Source organism: Phalacrocorax carbo, chromosome 11, assembly GCF_963921805.1.
Source record: "Phalacrocorax carbo chromosome 11, bPhaCar2.1, whole genome shotgun sequence".
Classification (NCBI taxonomy): domain Eukaryota; kingdom Metazoa; phylum Chordata; class Aves; order Suliformes; family Phalacrocoracidae; genus Phalacrocorax; species Phalacrocorax carbo.
Window position 1 is genome coordinate 10,627,819 of NC_087523.1, and position 21,519 is coordinate 10,649,337.

General features: G+C 46.5%; 1 protein-coding gene across 1 annotated transcript; it reads right to left on the bottom strand.

Moving 5' to 3' along the window:
- Positions 1-2,590: 2,590 nt before the first annotated feature.
- On the bottom strand, positions 2,591-20,010 carry SLC6A14 (solute carrier family 6 member 14). Its single transcript, XM_064463001.1, has 14 exons — positions 19,836-20,010; positions 18,880-19,048; positions 17,000-17,131; positions 15,279-15,440; positions 13,838-13,973; positions 12,977-13,109; positions 10,962-11,102; positions 9,628-9,856; positions 9,422-9,547; positions 9,214-9,332; positions 7,906-8,005; positions 6,030-6,139; positions 4,784-4,951; positions 2,591-4,177 (listed from the first exon to the last, which is right to left on the bottom strand). Exons 1-14 carry the CDS (start codon positions 19,881-19,883, stop codon positions 4,028-4,030), a joined length of 1,923 nt encoding a protein of 640 aa, XP_064319071.1. The 5' UTR covers positions 19,884-20,010; the 3' UTR covers positions 2,591-4,027.
- Positions 20,011-21,519: the final 1,509 nt, after the last annotated feature.

Sequence of the window (21,519 nt, forward strand, 5' to 3'; positions counted from 1 at the left end):
AGACAACGACAGAAAGCTCAGCTATAGACCCACGAAATGATGGAAAATTAGATTTAAAGCTGTAACAAGAAAATAAAGCCTTCATTTAAAAACATGCATGCTGCTTCTGGGTCTGTGCTGATAGTTCTTACAAAAAAAAACCAAACCCAAAACAAAACCAAAAGCCAGGAAGGGGACACCTCAGCAAGGCCACACCATCCGCAGGCACAAAGAACGAGAACAGGGTGAGGCTCAGCTGAACTCCAGGGACCTGGGAGTGGGGGGGTGCACGAAGTGTCAGAAAATTGCTCCGTGGAGCTGTAAAGGTCCACTTACTGGGACAAACGGCCTGCCGAGGTAAGCCGTGGTCAACTCCAGCCCGCAGAGCGGCTTTAGCGGGGCAGCCGTGTCGCCACCGCTCGGCTCGAAGCCATGTAGGAGCGCACCGGGCGCACCGGCTGCCTTCTCCATACAGCTGGAACTGCATAAAAAAATAGACCTTTCAGCCTGATGCAAAGCTCGGGCGCCGTTCAGCAGCCCCAGCCAGGCAGGAGCGAGCGCCCAGCGCCTCGGCTTTGCGCGGCGGAGTGCGGAAGCGCGGCTGAGCGGGGCCGGGCGGCGCCGGGCGGCGCCGTGGGCAGGGCCGCGCCGGGCAGGGCCGCGCCTGCAGGCGCCCCTCGCGGGGCCGGGCCGGGCCGGGCCCGCATGCGCCCCTCGCGGGGCCGGGCCGGGCCGGGCCCGCAGGCGCCCCTCGCGGGGCCGGGCTCGCAGGCGCCCCTCGCGGGGCCGGGCCGGGCCGGGCTCGCAGGCGCCCCTCGCGGGGCCGGGCCGGGCCGGGCGGGAAGCGCGGGCACACGCCGCGCTCTGCTGGCTGGCGCTCGGCCGCGCTGCCCGGCTGCAAACGTGGAAAACGCCCTATGGCACAGAGATGATGCGGTAGAAATTACTAGGTTGGGGTTTGGTTTTGGCTTTTTTTTTTTTGTCTTGTTTTTGTTTGTTTTGTCTATTTTTTAAATTTTATTTTTATGTCACGCCCGTGAACAGTCTCCACAATAGAAATAACTTTTCTGTTTTAGATTTGCTTTCATAAGCCTGGCCCCTTACTGATCGCTTTCCATACATATACAAATGCCAGGTGAAATACCTCTTTGTAAACGTTTTCATGTCATAGATGTGGCTTTTTGGAACTGCACGTGTCTGTGTTTTCTTTCCTGACTGAAAACATACTTGAGTTTTAAGCCAATCCAAAGCAAATGTACTTCTTTTCCACTTCTACTTTTCTCTTTTTGAGAGTTTTCCTTTCACTCCTGTTTAGCTTGATCCAAAGCAGAACCGTTTTCTTTTTTCCCCCTGAAAGAAAAAGACCCAAACACATGGCATTTTGACCACCTGCTCAGCACAGAGCATCTTCCCTCACCAAGAATGCTGCACTGTTGGTTCTGCTGATTTTTAAACCCAACAAACACCAGGATGTTGGGTGCCAGCCTGCGTGGGTGAGGAATACACCCAGGTCTGCTGGGTCCAGCCTGCCTCCAGAGCAACGCCAAGGGACACCACTTCTTTGTGTAACCCTCGGGCTATTGAACAACCCTAGCTGCTGGGCCAGAGCTGTGACAGGCAAGGAATACGAATGCCAACTCCTAAAGACTCTTTGAGACTCCTCAGCATATGCCAGCAGTCAGCTCATCTAAAGGGAGCAACAGGAACTGCGTGTGCTGGGAAGCCATCAGGCATGCCCAGGCAGAGAGGGATCCCCGCTCTGCCAGGGCCAAGAGAGCAAACCTTGCCTTCAGAACTGGGAGATTTTCTTACCTTGGAGAAAGGAAAAAGCACCAAAACTGGATCCCCAGCCCTTAAGGAATTGTCTTCTGACACTCTTCTGGGAGGCTTTTATAGTGCAACAGCATGAAAACAGCTCCTAAAAGCCCATAAGACAAGTCCAGAGCAGAAGCAGCCTCAAAGGACCCCTATACACAGCAGCAGGACCTTCCTGCAGGGCAGTAGGTAGCTGGTGTTAGCTTTCAGCACCTCTTTTGCCAAAACTTTTCTGTCTTCTTTCTGAAGACCGTTTGGTCAGCCTGCTTCCCCAGCACCTCTTACAGCACGCTTACTCGTTACTTGACTAACTTACCTCTCCTTCCCAGAACCTGTCCCTTCCCAGGTATGAACTGCTGCCCACTGTGGCAGCTGCAATGGGTGGTGCACTGAGGGACGAGCAGCTCGGCCTCCCTCCTGCTCCCAGCCTCTCCACACGTCAGGGTAACCAATAGCACTGTTTTCTGCTGGTTCATGGCTAGACCGTGACCCTAGAGCAGCCAGAGCGCAGGAAAGGGGTCCTTTTCACTGACTTCTGTTACAGGCTCTAATCCCACAGTAATTTTTACAAATCCTTACTCAATTACTTTCTGTATTTTCTGAGCCCAACCCAAAACAAGGTATTGCACTAGATCAACCTCTATAAGAAAAGGCTTCCTGGAAGTTGAATCTTTCTAGTTCAATCTTCCAAAGGCTTGGGATCACAGAAGAGTTGGTACTTCCCACCAGCTGCCTCCCCCCAACTCCATACAACAGGCTGAAATCTCAACTTTCCAGCTCCAAACCCATTAAAAACAGAAAAAAAATCACATTTTATTTGCCATGAAGTGTTGATTTGTCACAAAAACAACAGTATATAACATACACCAAGGTATGCAGCTTGGGCAACAAGCCACTATCCACATTCCTTCATGTCCAGAAACAGTGACAAAGCCCTGAGAGGAAGTGACAGCTAGAAACCCTGCTGAGTTGTTCCCAAGGAACCATTATCACAGTAAGAGAGACACTCCTTAGCACACAAAATGTATTCGTTCAATCCATAGGTCTTTTTTCCTTTATCAGGAATCCACTTGTATTATGAGTGAAGTCAAGTTCTCTTAACCTAACCCACTAGTTCCTAGGTAGAAGCATAAGTCTGTGTTCCCAAATGCATTATAGACTTCCTAATTTTTCAATAATCCCATGATTTCAGTAAATTTTGGAGTAACAGCACTACAAGGCAGTTGTAGCCTTCTCTTGGGGTAAAGTTCTGTTTCTTTTGGCTCTAGCACAACACCGATAACACTGTTTGAATCTTTAAAAAGGACTTTGGGTCTCCTTTGGAAGGGAAAACCCAAGCCTGGGTGAAATATGCACAGAACAAGTTTACAGGTAAAGCCTTAGTGAGTGTAGGAGAGCAGACACACCAGAATTCAATGGTTATTATCTCATTCTGCAGAGCTTAATGACAGAATAAGGAAAGACAGGATTTTTGAATTACAGACAGATGAATGCTGAACATGGGTCATGGCACAAAAGATGGCTCTGGAGATCCCAAGGGGAATAATGAGAAATAGAAAGAAGCCTGCTTTTCACCATGTTAGGCCTTATTTCCTGCGACAGCAATTCTTTGCCACTCCACATTTAGGTGCACAGACAAAATACATACACACTGTAGTCAACATCAAATCCTGAGCAGCCTCACAGTGCTAAGCAAAGCTTAGACAAAAAAAATTATTCCTGTTCCCTGAGCTACAGTGCCAGGCACAGCACACCCCTTCACCTCTCTGCCGGCTGCACACCACTGTGGATGGCAAAGCACAGCAGAAGGTAGGAACTGCCCGCAGCACATCAGGGCATGCAAGAACAGCACCTTTTGGCTGAAATTTCCTGTAGCTGGGGAGCACCAGAATGTGTCTTTGTTCTCTTCCACACCCGTATCTGCAGTCCAGCTGGATATTGGTTGGATGGGATTAAGCATGCCCAGTCCGTCAGCCTCGGGTGCCTGCAATACATTTTCCTTCCCTCTCAACCTAAATATCTGGGGAGATCTCAGTGTCTAATTTACCTGTTCCCTCCCCAAACATACAGCGCTAAAAATAAATAATATGGTTCACTTTCATTTGGGGGCTGGGCTTTGAACGGCAGAGGGTTGATTTGCTTTTTGTTGTTGTTGTTCTGCATTGTCACTTTCTAATAGTTAAAGAAAAAAAAACCACACATATGTTAAAAATTTGTCTTCCAGACAGCCATCTCATTGTTGAGTGTACACAAAGCCAGACACAGTAGGAATCTCGTGTTCCTTTTCCTTTCTGGAATCTACAACATGGCTGTATCTTTCTCCTCGGTGGCATTCCAGGTAGGGACCCCAGTTTGCAGCAGGCCTGCAGCAGCTTGCAATGCGCTGGAAAGCAAAAAAACAGGAGGGATTTGATGTCTTACCTTAGTCTGGGGTATTTTTAAAGTTTGGTAATGCTGTAACTCTAGATATGCCTTGCAACTCAACAAACGGCAAAGAAATTATGAAGTTTTTAAAAATCATTCCAAATGTCTTTGGTTTCGGTGGATTCTGGACACTGAAGTCAAACCAGCAGCCAGTGCTGTGACCAACGGGACTCTCTGGCAAAGCTTGGCAAGAAGAGCATACTTCAGACCTTGCACTTGCTTGTTTCTGTGAGGAATGGGAGGCAAAACTCCAAAAATGATATGAGGATAGAAAGTGATATAAATTTTTCAGATAATTTAAAGCAGCTGGAATAACAACAAAACCTTGCAAATCACTCTTGAATGTGCGGATGCAATCCCAGAGAATTAGGCTCTATCTTCTTATCAGAACATAGTAGAATAAATTTGCCTCTGATACAACTACCAGAGGTATGTGTTGGTCTAAAAATCCAATTAATGAACATCTCAAAGTACTGAACCTGTTTTTGAGAAGAAAGCCAAGGCATTCCTGATAATGACAAGGAAAGCAAGATTTGAGGCTATGACAGCCTTTTTGTGCCCTTACCTGACAAAGGTTTCCTTCAGCTTTAACTATTTTTAGAATAGCAACGATGGGAATCCAGATGACGCAGGAGATAATCATGCACCAGCCAACAGCAGTTCCCCAGGCTGGATATAACACTGAGCCATATGTGGGAGGTGAAAATGTGACCAAAGACCAAATCAAAATTGCCTATTAAAAAATGAAAAAATATTAAAAGAGAAAAACAGATCTCCCTCTAACTTAAACTTGCACCATATTTCCAAGTTGGTTAAAAAAAACCCAAACCAAACAAAAAAAACCCAAACAAGGGCTATCTACAAATTCTGCACAGTTCCCTCTTGCCTTCTGAGTGTGAGAACAGTTATGAAGGATTTGGTGTTCAGTCACAGCCAAGCAGTAAGACTGAAGGACAGGACTGAAAGACAACACTTATATGCAACCTAACACTTGAAGCACATCTATGTTTAAACAGAATTTGATGTCTGAGTTCTGTTGAAATCTTATGTTGGAGAACATATATGTTACTGGACGAGCCCAGTACCCTTCCCTGAATGTTTTATATGTTCCCGTGTTCCTTTTTTTACAGGAATATGGGAAAGAATTTAATATCAACTGTTGGCAAATATTACCACAGAAATAAGATATTTTTAAACAATGTTTTCTAGACGTAGTCCAGAAATATTAAAGGTAATGTGCTGGCCAGAGTAACTTGCCACTGCTCCTGGATTTGGGATCTTCATGAATTCTCTCACAGTAGCATAATCCAACCATCTACACTCACAAATAGAAACACTGGAGTAACAAACAACTGAGACTGACATAACAGGACATTAAAAAAGTCTCAGACAGGGGAACAGCTGGACATCCAAAGAGCAAACCCAAGCCAGGGATCTGTCCTGAAAATGGGATTTCCCTCAAAGGGGGAAAAAAAAAGTAATCTACATTTTCAAAACATTTTCTCAGTCTGAAATGAAGATAATCCAGCTGCTAAGATGGACAGTCTGATTGCTCGGCGTTACTACTTGGAGTGTAGACCCAGCTCACTAGCAACTGATCTGATGGCCCAACCTCTCCCGGAGTGGACCCTGGGAGGAGCGGTATGTATTGGAAAGCACAGATAGCATGTAGTTTGCTTCACTGGCACAGCCATACCTTGTCATTATACATAGGGCCTGGGTATTCAGCCCTGATTCTTCACGTGAAAACCTCTTCAATACCCAACTAGTAAGTTCTGTCACACTAACGTAATTCAGTCACCTACACTCACCATTAACAGCACAGGAGTAACGAAAAACCAGCAGGTTCTCCACCACAACCAGAAAAAGCAGCTCTTCTTTCCAATCATCATTTCAATGTCTTCAATGAACCTGTTTCCTCCTGTTGAAATACAATCATAGGGTGCATTGTAACGCAAGTGCCTCCCATGCACATGTGGTTACTCAAAAGGGATGAAAGAAAGGCAATGGTAAAGGTCGGTTTCTCTAGTCCTGTGGTAACCATTAAAGTTTTTCAGACAGTTAAGTTATAAGCCTAGACTAAAATAAGTCTATGGGGCTAGATGGGATCCACCCGAGAGTAATGAGGGAGCTGGTGGAGGAGCTCGCCAAACCACTCTCCATCATTTACCAGCAGTCCTGGTTAACAGGGGAGGTCCCAGATAACTGCAGGCTTGCCGATGGGTTGCCCATCTACAAGAAGGGCCGGAAGGAAGATCTGGGGAACTACAGGCCAGTCAGCCTGACCTCGGTCCCGGGGAAGATTATGGGGTGGTTCATCTAGACTGAGCTCACCAGGCACGTGCAGGACAACCAGGGGATCAGGCCCAGCCAGCACGGCTTCACAAAAGGCAGGTTCTGCCTGAGCAACCTGATCTCCTTCTATGACAGGGTGACCCGCCTAGTGGGTGAAGGAAAGGCTATGGACGTTGTCTGCCTGGACTTCAGTAAAGCCTTTGACACTGTCTCCCACAGCATCCTCATGGCTCAGACAGGTGCACTCTTTGCTGGGTAAAAAACTGGCTGGATGGCCGAGCCCAGAGAGTTGTGGTGAAGGGAGCTGGATCCAGTTGGCGGCCGGTCACGAGCGGGGTTGCCCAAGGCTCATTGTTGGGGCCAGTCTTGTTTAATAACTTTATCAACGATCTGGATGAGGGGATCGAGTGCACCCTCAGTAAGCTTGCAGACGACACCAAGTTGGGCAGGAGTGTTGATCTGCTTGAGGGCAGGAAGGCTCTGCAGAGGGACCTGGACAGGCTGGATCGATGGGCCGAGGCCAATCATATAGGGTTTAACAAGGCCAAGTGCCAAGTCCTGCACTTGGGTCACAACAACCCAACACAACGCTCCAGGCCTCGGGCAGAGTGGCTGGAGAGCTGCCTGGCAGAGAAGGCCCTGGGGGTGCTGGCTGACAGCCGGCTGGGCATGAGCCAGCAGCGCCCAGGTGGCCAAGGAGGCCACGAGCCCCTGGGCTTGTGTCAGCACTGGTGTGGCCAGCAGGAGCAGGGCAGCGATCCTGCCCCTGTGCTCGGCACTGTGAGGCTGCACCTTGAATATTGTGTTCAGTTTTGGGCCCCTCAGGACAAGAAGGACATTGAGGTGCTGGAGCGTGTCCAGAGAAGGGCAACGAAGCTGGGGAAGGGTCTGGAGAGCAGGTGTGATGAGGAGTGGCTGAAGGAACTGGGAGTGTTTAGCCTGGAGTAGAGGAGGCTGAGGGGAGACCTTATTGCTTATTGCTCTCTACAACTACCTGAAAGGAGGCTGTAGTGAGGTGGGTGTTGGTGTCTTCTCCCAAGTAACAAGCAATAGGATGAGAGGAAATGGCCTCAAGCTGCATCGGGGAGGTTTAGATTGGATATTAGGAAAAAATTCTTTAGGGAAAGAGTGGTCAGGCATTGGAACAGGCTGCACAGAGAGGTGGTGGAGTCCCCATCCCTGGGGGTATTTAAAAGACGTGTAGAGGTGGCACTTCAGGGCATGGTTTAGGAAGCATGGTAGTGTTGGGTAAACAGTTGGACTTGGTGATCCTAGAGGTCTTTTCCAACCTTAATGATTCTATGATTCTATGAAATGCCACATTAATGTCTGATATACGCTGTGCCTGGGATTTCATAGTCAACTAATGGATTTTCTGTACAAACAATTTACCATAAATGTAGATGATGCCTATTATCTCCAAGACAGCTGCGATAAGGATTCCCCATCCTGCACAGAAGTGATCTATTAGGTTAACCCAGTAAATTCCTGCCTGTAGAACAAACAATAAAGAGGTAAAAACGTGCCCAGTCCCAGTAACCTCTTTATTGCAAATAAAATAAGTGCCATTGTTCAAGCCAGTTTAACTAATCACCAGTCTGATTTTTTTTAATTCCCAGTTCTCTAGGTTAATTAGACATTTGTGAGCATTATTTCATTTAAATATCTCTGTCAGGTTGAAAAGTACTTCTGACAGAATACTGTAGATCTGTACACTAATAACAAGATATATGTATATGCAGTGTATATATGAACAACTGAGAGCAAGATTTAAATTTGGAACTTACTGTATTAAAGCTGGTGCTGAAGTTTTAATACTGAGCTACAGCAACAGCTATACCAGTTATCAGTTCTGGTAGGCTTACATACTCCTACACGCACAAATTTTCCACGTGGGTTAAACACAGCTTTAAACACCAGCATGCAATAGCAGAATCACAGAGCTGGAAACAAGCTTTAGGCCATTTCACATACTTGTGTACTAAGTCCTTTGCAAGTTTCCCTGCCATCATGTTTCATAACTTATGTGCTTTGCTTGACCATACAACTGTCTATTCACCACAATTATCTTCTTCACATTCTCAGTCTAACCGCATATATAAATCTGCATTGCTAGATGGAGTAATTGCAATGAACTGTTATATCCTCGAAAGCAATTGCCTCAAGAAATTTTACAGAGTGTACTTAAAATTCCTTTTATGTATGTGTATATACTTACACACATGCACAATATACAGAAGTAACCTTACAATCTACAGATGCATTGTGAGGTTTTTATGACATGAATAGGCTATTTCTCAAATCCTGTCCTGTTTGGTAATTAGTTCTGAACAAAAAGTTCCCACTGGCATCTATTAGCAGTACCCACAGCACTGCACGCACACGCACTGTGTGCTTATGCTTGAGATTACACAAATAGCCTCCTGAACTGAGGAGCAGCAAATCAGGCTGGTGGTTCATGGGCTCTGTACAGGCCTTCTATTTAAAAGCACATCTCAGTTCCATAATCACAGAAAACCTTAGGTTCATCAAGCTTCCCCCTGGGAATTTCTTACTTGCATGTCCTGGCACACTGGCAAAGTTCAAGAGTCTCTCAGATCAATCCATGCAAACAGGAACAGTTGGAAAGGATATTTTGACTTGAGTTTATCACTTGCAGCATAACTAAACCCACTTCCAAAAAATAATTTAATGCCTTACCTGAGTAACACAGGTGAGACCCAGAAGGAAGAGCAATATGCATACACCCAGGGTTACAGGGATTCTTAATGTTTTCATCACTTCAGGATATATATCTTGTATGGTGGTTGTAAGTGTTTCTGCAAATGAAGAAGTGTGGGTTTTGCTGCACACCTCAGAAAGGTAATGTTCATTTGAAAAGCCATGGGTTACTTAAAACCACACTCACCAATGGTGGCAAACTGAGAGTCAAGGCCCAAGAGCAGGAGCATGAAGAAAAACAAGAAGGACCACAGAGGAGAAACTGGTAACTTGGAGAGAGCCTCTGGGTAGGCTACAAATGCCAGATCAAATCCTGGAAAGTAGTGGAAGGAAGGAGGTTATTGTCATGCCTTGGTCAAAGCAATCCCCGATACCAACAGTGTATCAGCCTACCTGAGTCCACGACCTCAGACACAGGTCTCTCGGACACGAATGCCATATGTCCCAAGACGGAGAATATTGCAAACCCAGCAAATACACTGGTGGCACAGTTAGTTACACAAACTAAAATAGCATCTGAGTAGCAGTTGTTGTGGAACTTATTGTACGAAGACAAAGCAACAAGCCCACCCCATGCCACAGACAGGGAGTAGAATATCTGGGTGGCTGCATCCTTCCAAACCTACCAGAAATAAGAACATGGGAATGACTGTATTATTTACATCATAAACATTTAAGTACATATCATAAACATTTAAGTCTGCTGGCTATGGAAGCTCCAGGGGCTTTTTGCATTTAGCCAGAATATCTAATTCTATTTCATATGAGTTTTAGAGTAGGTGGGATATAGCATGCTGGTAACCTTGCAGTCTCAAGCACAAACAATATATTTTATGATCTCAGGAAGGTGACATCCTAAGTATGTTGCCAAATATTTAAGTCTTATTGGGCTAGCCCTGAAGGAGAGATTCAATTCATTCACATATGTGGGTTCTTAAGATATTAATCTTGTCACAGTGCCAATGAATAAGGAAAAAAAGGAAAACTAGGACTGGGTTGCAGGAGTGAAAACTTCCACATGCTCTCCCACTTGCGTTCCTCACACCATGACCCAGACAAACCACTTCTGCCTTTGCTGCAGCCCCTCAGAGCCAATTGCTTACATGAAATACCACAAATAAACATCACACTCAGTGTCTGCTTTTGGTAAAACTGAACCAATGTTGGCGTAAGCCAGAACAAAAAAATCTTGGCATCCTTTGCACAAAGTGCCCTTCCTGGTCCACCTGATGTCCCAGGCTAATTTCCTGGGCAAGGCACAGCCTGAATTTCAAACTCAGGGGTCCCTCCAACCTTCTGATAAAGTCCTTTGAAATTATCAGCAACCAAAGCAGGCGGGACACGTGCAAGAGCAACGCTTGATCCACAGCAAGAACTTTCTCCAGAGGCCTTGCTAGGATGAAACTCCAGCATGACCCCCAAGAGCTGCTCAGAGGCAACACCACAGTTGTCATCACTGTCTGGTGTGGCAGGAAGCGGGCAGAGGGTGGCTATTTTTTATATTGACAGTAGCTAGAACAGGGGTTTGGACTTCTGATAAAGCTGGGGAATGCTGAAAAAACCGGAACCCAGCTGCAGATACAAAATGCAGGGTAGGACATGAAGAAGCACCTGACTGTGTAAAAAAAACAAAAAAAAACCCCAAAAAACAGAAGGTGCTCCGTGAGTGACAAGCCCCTACAACTGCAGAAGCATATCACTCTTTCAGGGCTGGCACTACCTCTCACCTCTGCCTCCATCAGCTTGGTGATGTTGGACTGTCTCCCAATGTAGTATTCAATGCCATTCAGAGCACCTTCCAGGGTGGCACCTCGCACCAGCAAGATGAGCAGGATGACGTACGGGAAGAGTGCAGTAAAGTAGACAACCTGCAGAAAGAAGGGCAGGGGCACATATCAGAAGGGCATGCACAGACCTCTATGTAGGTTTTAGGCTAAGATGTGCTGCTACAGAAAAAGCAGGTGACCAGGGAAGCGAGACTGGAGGTGAACACAAGCCAAGCACTAAACCATCTGGCTTAGCCGGTTCTGGAACTGCATTCCAGCAGAAACAGAAGGGCCAAGCCGCATATCCACTTTTCAGATAGTACTTGACCAATTTCAGAAATGTGTTTTCTGACATGATTTACTGCTGTAGCAAGGCCTGGACTTAACCACCCCAGAGGTCTCTTGCTAGGCAATACTTCTAGCAAATGCAAACTGAAAGCCAGTCAAAATTAGGTGACCAGGATGGAATTATCTCCCGCTGAGACCGGGAAAGGAAGGGGGGGCAGGGGATGACACGATACACAAAACAAGAAACACCAAAGAACCATCCACACAAACAAAAACCCCACAAAAAAACCCCATGCTGGAAGCTTTCTTTACTGGGAACAAGGACTTTTATGCTCTCTTGGACACAGATTATTTTTGTCTACACAATTTCTAGCATGACGGGATCCAGGCCAGAAGCAGGGCTAAGCAGTGCTATTATCACGCAGGCTACGTTCAACAATACTCTTGTTTCTTGAGTCTTAGTTTCAGTGTTACACAGACGGATAAGTGACCTGGTGCTGCTGGTTATACCAAGCCACAGCATTGCACCATCATATGGTACGTCTGAAGACCGCTTTCATATAAGCCCGGAATAGTCAATTCTCTCCTCTCTTCATCTTTGCCTTGTTCCTGCCCAGCTAGATTCCTCTGAGTCTTACCTTACTCCTCAAAGAGGCTTACCTTCATGCCAGAAGAGAAGTGACAACAGGAAGAGCCAATTGCCAGGAACCCAAAGAATGTGAGTTTAAGAGGAGCCATGTGGCAGAACAACTGTGGCTGGGAAAGCAGATACTCCACCCTGAAGTGCTGAGACAGAGGGCAGGAAGCTCCACAGAGAAAGCAGAATAGGAGGAGACATCAGACTGAGGAAAGGAAAACAGACAGTGAGGAACAATGGAAAGGCACAATGACAGAAGGAATTGAACGGGGTGGGGGAAATCAGTGCAGAAAGGGTAAGAGAAAGAATGAAGGCAACAGAGACTGAAGAAATAAATGACGGAGATGCAACATGGAGGCAAGAAAGGAGTACGGAGAGGAAGGAACTAAACCACAAAAAGGGCCTCACACAGTGCCTCACTGAAATTCAGCCTGCCTGAAGTCTGGAGAGGAGCCGACCTAGCCGTAGGAAAACTCCAGGCAGCCGTGCTCCAGCACACGGAAATGGGAGCTCAGCAGAGCCAGAGTCTGAAAACAAGCACCTACGGACCTGGTCCCTAAAAGCAACTTGGAATCTTGAGTACCAACAATATTTCACAATCTGGCAGGAACCTGCACACGCACATCTGTTCGCAGGACTTGACCTGTATTGTGCAAACATCTCAGCTAGTCTGGAGGTGCAAATTATTACCACGTCCTCCCAGGGTGTGTGCGCATGTGTGCGGTCACATACATGCCTCCATCATAACAGGGCGGGTGACTGCCAAAACTCAGCTGGAATCACCTGCATGACAGCAAGATCCCCAAATACATGGCAGCCCTGCAGGAGCTAAGAGACCATGTGTTAAGTAATTGCTGTGTAATCAACGCCTTACTCATATTTTATGTAACAGTCATGAAGCCAAGGAGCAGGAAGAAAGTCTAATGCTGAGTCGAGCAGAGGGTAGTGCGTTAGGATTGCATCCTGCCTTGCGCTAACCTACCCTGGTTCCAACTGACATTGGAAGGGCAGGTTCAGGCCAAAAATCTGCTAGTTGCTCTTCCTAACTTACCTTTCCAGAAGATTTTATTCCTTTAAACAAGGCAGCTCCAACAATCATCCAGGACAGGAGGAGGCAGAGAGCCAGGTACCACACGATGTTACCGGTCTCATCCAATCCACTCGAGCGCTGAAGAGCCACTTTACTGAAAGCACAAAACGCTGCAATGAGAAGAAGGCAACAGCAGCACATACTCCTCTTCAGCCACTTCTCGAAGGAAAGTGAGCTGGTTTCTACAGATATTACAAGACCCTGCAGCAGCTTCCATGAACATGCAGTTAGAATTGCATGATTGGCATTGAAAAACTGACTATACAACTGCATTTTTCCCCTCTTTTTAAAGTCTACCAGCCCTCAGCTCTCCATACATCTCCCATCAGGACTAACTCAGCTCTTTCATGTTAACCATGAAACTCTGATGGCAAGAGAAGAGGCCATAAGAAGAATCAGTTCCCAGGAATCCAAGGAACATGAGGCAAATTGAAACCATGTGGCTAAAGAAACAGCAATTTCACAACAGGCCCAGATTCAGAATAAGGTGAATACATCTTGCACAGTAGCCACTGAAAAAAAAGCATATGCTATACATGAAGGTGCTAAGTAGTCCCTACCAGGACTCCAGAGAAGAGGACTTCTTTAAGCTGAAGTATCTTTGAGTTTGCTACAGGTTGACTTGTTTGCTTCTATCTATTTTTTTTCAAGGGCCCAGACTCATCAATTAAAATTTAAGTCCCCTCTGCAGAGATTTGCATGCCCACCACCCTTGACTAGATTGTTTCTCGATAGCAAGGTAAGACAAAAGTAGAAGATACATTCAAAACCATAATGCGTCATAAATACATTTTTAGAAATTTCTTTAAAATATTTACTTACTTCCAGTATTGTTCACTGGGAAATTGCACTGGTTTGTAGTTCATGGTGCCATTCATACATGTGAGATTGTTGCTTGTGATGAACGAGTAGTTTGCATGAATGATTTCTCCACCTAATGTTGCGTTGCAGTCACTTACTGGAAGCAAGCAAGTAAGCAAAAGGGATTGTTAACACAGTGATAACTATTATAAAAATCAGACTACTACAGCAAATATGTTTTCTAAACAGTAACAGCTTCAGTTTTCCTACTAGCAGTATTTAGAAACAAACCTGAACTATCACTTGCAGCTGCGACTTTGTTACTTTGACTGTATATCAAAACACCAAGAATCTGGTGTACTCAGCCCCACCTTCCCTTATTGTAAAGAATACTTGCAAAAATTAGAACTGAGGGTAGTTAAGATTGTAGTCCTGGTTACTCTATGAAAACCTTTGTCCCAAACCAAGGTTACACACAGATCATCCTCCAGCAACTTCATCTTATTATGGCAGAGGGCTTACTAGAGCTCTTTAAACATTTTCCTCAGGAGGGGGTAGGGGAGGTGGATGCTGTTTGGGGTGTTTTTTGGCTTGGGATTTTTTTGCCAGAACATACAGTAAAGTACATGATACCAGCATTTACTGGAAAAGTCTTGCTGAAGCCTATTTCAGGACAGCTTCTTCAGTTCAGTTTGGTATGCCTCCAGCACTTACAAATTTTGAGCTAAAATGTTCTTGTTTAGCCCATAAGCAAGCATCAGCTTTTTGTTAAGTATCTCAACTTCATTTTATGACACCTATGAACCTTAGAAGAGATTCTCAGGTATATGGTTAAGAGAGTTACAATTACATTGACACTTGGCAACACAGTTCCAGCTACTAACTACTAATTATCTCACTAACTTCACCTTTTGCCTTGAACTGGTCTGATATGGAACCAGTGAGATAACAAGTGTTTGGCCATAGATGTGCACCAAATATCAAGAACAATAGCATGGAGATATGTTCTAAAGAGTTAGTAAAGTGTGAAACCAGTGCCTCGCTGGTGCTCAGGATTACCATAGCCACAGGGGAGGCAAGGGGTAATGAAAGAACCCCCAATAAAAGCTATAGCAATACTCTTCTAAGGAGGGTGTTTGCTTTGCCATGAAGCCTGATGAACTGGGAATGCAGTATTTCTGGGGACTGTACATACTAGAAGCAAACCTTAGATTTTAAAGGAGAAAAAAAAGATGGGTGCAACAAGGAGGTTTCAGCCCAGCTCTCTGGAGATTTCCCAAACACCCAGAACTGGCAGCAGAGAAGCAAACAAGCATCACTCCTATGTGTTCAGAGGCAAAACTCCAGGAAGGACTTTTTGAGCCATGGGTAGCTGTTTTGCCCTGTGATTTCCCCCGGAAAACAGTACAAAGTACAAGTATCCAAAACAGTAATATTAAGCTCTATCTGTTAAGTGCAGTACCTAATCGCGTTTTGCTGCAGAACTCATCTGCCCAGGAAAAGCAATCTGACCATGGTAGCACTTTTTGAAATGAGGCAAATAAGTAGTAGAGTGCGTAGGCAATGATAACATTGTAGTAGATCGCCACAAATGTTGAGATGATGACCATTGTGATGCCCACTCCTAGGAAAAAAAGACAATGTCTTAATTACTCCAAACTTGGGTTGAAAAAAAAAGCATGACTGGTCTTCACTTAACTTTTAACTGTCTACTTGGGAAGAAGTTGAGGTTGTTTTATATTTGTTTCTAAAATAATTTTTAACAGCAACCAAAGAGGGAAAGGATAAAGCCATGAAGTGAGGGATATGATCCAAACCGACCATCTCAAATGTGGTTTTGACAGAGTTTGAATCAGGCCCACAGAAAAATTGGACTAGTCGCTAAGTCCAGGCCTAACGGAGAAATTCAATATTTTGCTCTCTTCCAGTTCAGTGGGAAGTTTTGATTGCTTAGTAGAATAAAAGAAGCTGTACAAATACTACGACTGACCAAACCATTTTAAAGATCCCACTGTAATGAATAGTTTTGCCAATCAATGAGAAGCAACACAGAACAGTAAATCTGTGCCAATAACATTGTTCTCCTTTGTTACAATGAGCTTTGTTCTGCTAGTTTGGGAAAGTCTGCCAAACTGTTCCCATCATGTTAGAGACTGTATTCAAGTTTATATCTTCACAGATACATAAAAGATTTGCTGTGTCTGCAGACTTCTGCTCTAAATTTAAGTACACTGCTCTCGTGGAAGATTGTGCTGCAGAATGGAGACTGGCAAAAAGGGTAAGTGTTCAGGCAACCAGCCAGACTTGTAAATCCTTTTGTTGCTGGAGAAGGTGGCAAGTACAATTCTCAGTGCATAAGAAGCTTCCTTGTTCCTACATTAATTCCTCTGCTAGATAAAGAGGACAAACAAGAGCAGTTACATAGTCCTTTACACCCATCAGTACAGGACCTGTGTGCACAGGAGCGAGTAAAGCGCATGGTTAGTTGTTTCCAAACATGTAAATGTCCCCATGAAATTCAGACCCTCACAAAGAGAGGCAAACTACCTCTGCAGAGTGCAATTATTCCTCTTATCGCAAGAGGCACCTCCCCTTACGAAGCCAGAGTCTAACCTATTTTTTCACACCATCAAATGACTCCCAAGGCAGTGAGTTGGGTGAATACATGCACAGCATTGCATAAAGCAGTCAGACCCACCTGCCTTTGCCAATGCTGGCAGCCAAATACAGAATTAACCCATCCAATATGGAACTGCCTTGCCAGCTACAGAGGATGTAAGGTGTAAAGAAACGGTGATAAAGCTAACTTCTAAAAATTGATTTAAATCTGTTGCACATGTGCCAGGTGTTTAACTGGGGTTTTCCCTCACAGAGCAAACAGGGTGATTTCCTTCTGCCTGCAGAGCTGCAGTTAGGGTGGCGTGCTGTGTATCACCAGGAGAATCATTGATAAAACCTCTCATAATTGACAACTTCTTTGAGGTAATCATTACTGCCCATCTGTTTATTAACTGAATAATAAGGAAGATCTATTTGGGAACGGAAGACTGACCTTGTAATATTAGGAATATTGTCTACATGGAAACCAGCTTCTTAGAATTAGTAACTTTCTGAAAAAGTCATTCACTCATATCTATTTATTACTCAAATAAAAAAAGTATAAGGAAACAAAACAAAACCAACCTTGAAACAATGGTAATATTCTCCAGACGGAAATTGGCCCTAGACTGGCAAACTGCCCAAGAGAACATTCCATGAAAAATAAGGGCAAGCCAGCTAATGCCAACATCAAGGTGTACGGGATTAGAAAAGCACCTGAGGGGAGAAAGGGAGAAAACCACAACACACACACACACACACATAGAGAAAGCAATGAATCTTTTGGCATTCACCACAGTTCTATCACGTTTTATACCCCCCTTTTGCCCCTGCCTCACATATCCTACTGTGGGTTTTTTGCTTCTTGCAGAACAGAGAGATTTGTTTGTAAATCCTGTTTTCTTTAAGACTAGTCCCTGCAATTAAGAGACATATTACCAGGAGAACTGGTGATTTACACGGGATGGCTTCTCTTATAGAATTAAAAGGATTTTACAAAACTTACTGAAGACATACTGCTCTCAGAAGCAGGAACACTGCTGTAGGCGCCGCTGGCTTTGTCTGTTTTCTATTTAATCTTCGTTTAATCTTTCATCTTAATTTAAAAAGGAACAGAACGATTCCTTCATGTACTTAACTACATTTTGCAACTGTTCTGTTGCTACTGGACATCAAAGCACAAAAATTATTTTCTATGGTTGGCTGACTCCTGTGTCAAACAGCATCTCGGCATGGCTCTTGTTCGAGTCCATTTTAAAGTGTACATTAACCTGATATCAATGAGAGCCCTGTTCTGTGGAAGGGACTGGCACTTCTTTGTGTGTGCACAGAAGATAGGGCAAGCGAGGGCACAGGTTTCCTAAACGCAACCCGATCAATATCCCTGCAGAAATGTGTCCTGACTCTCAGTGAACTTAAAACAATAAAGGATCCAGTTCTGCAAGAAACTGCAAATACCTGCTGTAATTTAAGGAAGTAAATACTCCCACAGAATTAACTGTATTACTCCTGTGTTTTGAAATGTGGCTATAATATTTTGTCAAATGTGGGCAAGAGGCAGAGAGCAGGATGCAAGCAGCAGCACAAATACACTTTTAATGAAAGTCTTTGTGCTACAGCAGATAAGAAAAAAACATCTAGCAGAAGGGCCAATGTCATGACTTATTTTGTTTTCACAATTTTCTTCAAGTAAACTGTCAGTAACGCAACATGGCCAAACTCACTCCAATAAAACTTCTGTACCAAGAATGCCACCTTGTGTTCCACGTGCAGCTGTATGGGCTGTGCTGCATTTACAGTCCAGAATTCGACTTCCAATGACTGTCAGGCAGAGCAAATGAGTACGTACAAGTAAGTCCTCTGCAGTTACTTGGTGTTTATGCTGTCTTTAATTACTAGTGCTTGCCTGGCAAGTAGACAAAGCTCTGGAATAGCAACCAGGGAAGCCAGTGCCTCCATTCGGTTTTGCCACTAGTTCATTGTGTAAGCAGGTAGAGGCTCTCTCTGCCTCACACTTCCCACATATCTGATGGGGATAATTATTGAGCTTGGATAATTATTCCAGCTTAGCTTGTTTGCTTGACAAAATAAAGGTTGAGAGGGGAAACAACTGCTGTCTACAAACATATCAGGGTAGTAAGCACTGGGGAGGGAGAACAGCTGTTTAGGTAAGTAGAGGACATTGGCATATTGGTCATGAGTAAATCAGAAGGGTTCTAGAATTCTCAGGTGGAAGTTTGCATTTAAAAAATACTATTTCCATCCTCAGCTGGTACCCAAAAAGCAGAGAGGCATCCTACTCCTCTTCCCATTTCCATCAGTGGACAGTATCCCACTTCCCAGGGTGATGCTCACATCCAGCTTTGACAAAACGTGCCCAACCTCAGGCTGGCCCTTGGAGCTGGCCCTCCTCTCTTGGGGAAAGCAGGGTGTGCCCACCCGACACTGCCATTCAATACAGGTACCTCCGCCATTCTGGTAGGTGAGGTAGGGAAACCGCCAGACGTTGCCCAGGCCCACAGCGTAGCCCACCATGGACAGCAGGTAGTCGCCTTTGTTTGACCAGTTGCCACGCTCCAGGTTCTCATCGCTGTCACTGGCATGGGCATCTTTTTCATTTGACAGATTGAAGTCCTTGGAAAGGAAGAGGGAAGGCGCTCAGGATGGCCCCATGGGCAAGCAGGGCAGTCATATCCTCATTTCTCTGTCCAGAGCAGCACCTTGGCATCACTGGGCAGGGCAACTAGACAGGGTGGGCAGAGCCAGGTGGGCTGCCAGTCCACCTGATCCCTGGTAGGGCAGCATGGACCTGTTACAGAGGGTCCCACCAGAGAGCCCAAACGATCTTCATGGCCAGCTTTGCCCTGCTTCTACCTTAGCTCCCCGTGCTGTCAACTCCTCGGGGCAGCACCTCCAGGGGACTCCCCTACTCTGCCCTGCACATGCCCAGATGTCCCACACCTGTTCAGATGCTCGCACCACATACCTGTATGCCCACTTTAAAAACACCTGTCCAGGTGCCTTTCCCACATCCCCAGGTGCCCCCATACCTGCTCAGGTGCTCACCCCAGCTCATCCCTCTTCACCTACCCCAGTGTCCCCATATTCCCATACCTGCCTGGATCTTACCTGCCCAGACAATTTCATATCCTGGCCAGGTGTTCCAGACCTCACCTGCGGGTGCTCCCATAGCTGCCCAGGTACCTGCACCCTATTTGTCCAAGTGCCCCTATGTCTGCCTGGGCACCTCCATACCCTACCTGCTCAGATGCACCCACACCTGCCTGTGTTCACCCGCACCTGCCCAAGTGCCGCCTTACCCCACGCGCCCAGGTACCCCCACTATCCCACCTGCCCAGGTGTCCCCACACCCCACCTGTCCGGGTGCCCCCGGCCAGCCAACCCCCCCCGGCCGCCCCACCTTCTTCTTCCCGCAAGAGAGGAAGCCCGGCAGGCTGAGCATCCCCATCGCCGCCGCCGGAGCCGCTCCGCTGTGCCCGCGCCGGCCGGCGCCCGGTCCTTTATCGGAGCCGCCTCCCGGCCGCTCCCGCCCCCCGCCGGGAACCGCGGCCCCTGGGCTGCCCCGCGGCCCGGGCGGGGCCGCCGGCGGTGCGGCATCTCCCGCCCCCGGGGCACCCCCCGGCCGCCCGCCCCAGCCCCGCTCCCCCTCCTCCAGCCCCGCGCCCACTTCCTTGGGAACACCCACCTGCCTAACCCTGCCCGCCCTCCTGCCCACTTCCCCTCCTAAACACCCCCTGCGCTCCGCACGCCCTCCCCTCCTCGCCTTACCCCGACCCACTTCCCCTGCCACGCACCCGCCTGGACGCCCTCCCTCAGCCCGGGCTCTTCAGCCCTCCTTGCCCCCCGCTCCGTGCCCTTCTTCCTCCTCTGCCAGTACCTACCCACATACCCACCCGCTTGCCTTCTACCCGGGGGCCGCCAGCTCCCCATCATACGCTGACCCTCTCCCGAGCACCACACGCCTGTGCAGGCAGCCGACCCGCCACCTCCCTGCTCCTCTCCACAGAGCCACTGCCCACCTGCCTCACCCACGCTCACTCGTCCAGAGCCCCTGCTCATGGCTCCTTCCCACCCACACCTGCCTTTCATTTCTTCTTAACCTGCTCCATGCCAGAGTCTAGGCTCAGGAGATGCACAAAAGCAAAGGACACAAGAGGGTTAAACAGTACGGAAATTTCAGCTTCTAAATACACCTTCCACATACACATGACAGACACAGAAAGGACAGGTCGTAAAAGCAAAGCCATCTCCAGAGGAGGAATTTTATGAGCAGCCACTTAAGGATGTTTTCCGAAGCTCTCCCCTGCTTCACCCACCAAAGTGACCTTCCCAAGGCATCCCCTAAGGACATGCAGGAGGGCACTGGCCTAAGCACACACCAGGTACAGGCACAAGGGGACACTGGTTGACTGGCTGCTTAATTGCTCTCCTCCATTTCTAACTGCTCTTTCCCATGGCTCTTTCAGATCCACACCATGACAAACACTTGCTGTTCTCAATTAGTGGGACTTCTTTGTTGGGCAAAGCGTTACCCAGTATGTCTTGATCTAGCCATGGCTGAGAGGTATACCAGGATTGAGAAGTGTGCGGGGCAGTGTTTGAGAGGTAGAAAGGTAAAATCAGATTGTATTTTATCACCCTGTGCAGCAGGTTCTCTAGGAAATTTCTGGTTTAGAAATTTGGGAAAAACACTCCTTCACAGGCTGCCTGGGAATCCTGGATTCGAGTGGCCAAGCCACAACGCCGAACACAAACCTTCAGGCTAGTTCTGCATGAAACAAAATCTACCCACACTGAGAAATCAGTCAATATTCTTCCAAAGCCTATCTGAGTTGTACATAAACTAAATGAGCCTTTTTGACAATCCTGATCTGAGTAATGAATTTAAAATAAAATGAGATAACATGGTTTTGATTTGGATTCTGGATAGCTTCAGTATCTGTGGGTCACTATCTCCCCAGAGGGAAGCAAAAATGATCCTGTAAACAATGCTGGGCCTGACAAAAGCACCAAGTTCTCTTCCAATCTCATGATTCAGAACTGGCTATCAGCTTGTTTAGAAACAAAATGAGATGAAAAACAAC

Coding starts and splice junctions, on each gene's coding strand:
- SLC6A14 (XM_064463001.1), bottom strand. CDS start 19,883: ATGGGGATGCTCAGCCTGCCGGGCTTCCTCTCTTGCGGGAAGAAGAAG. Junction 9,857..10,961: donor CCAAGCTGATGGAGGCAGAG/GTGAGAGGTAGT, acceptor TATTTCTGGTAG/GTTTGGAAGGATGCAGCCAC. Junction 4,952..6,029: donor TTACTCCTGTGCTGTTAATG/GTGAGTGTAGGT, acceptor ATTTTTTAATAG/GCAATTTTGATTTGGTCTTT.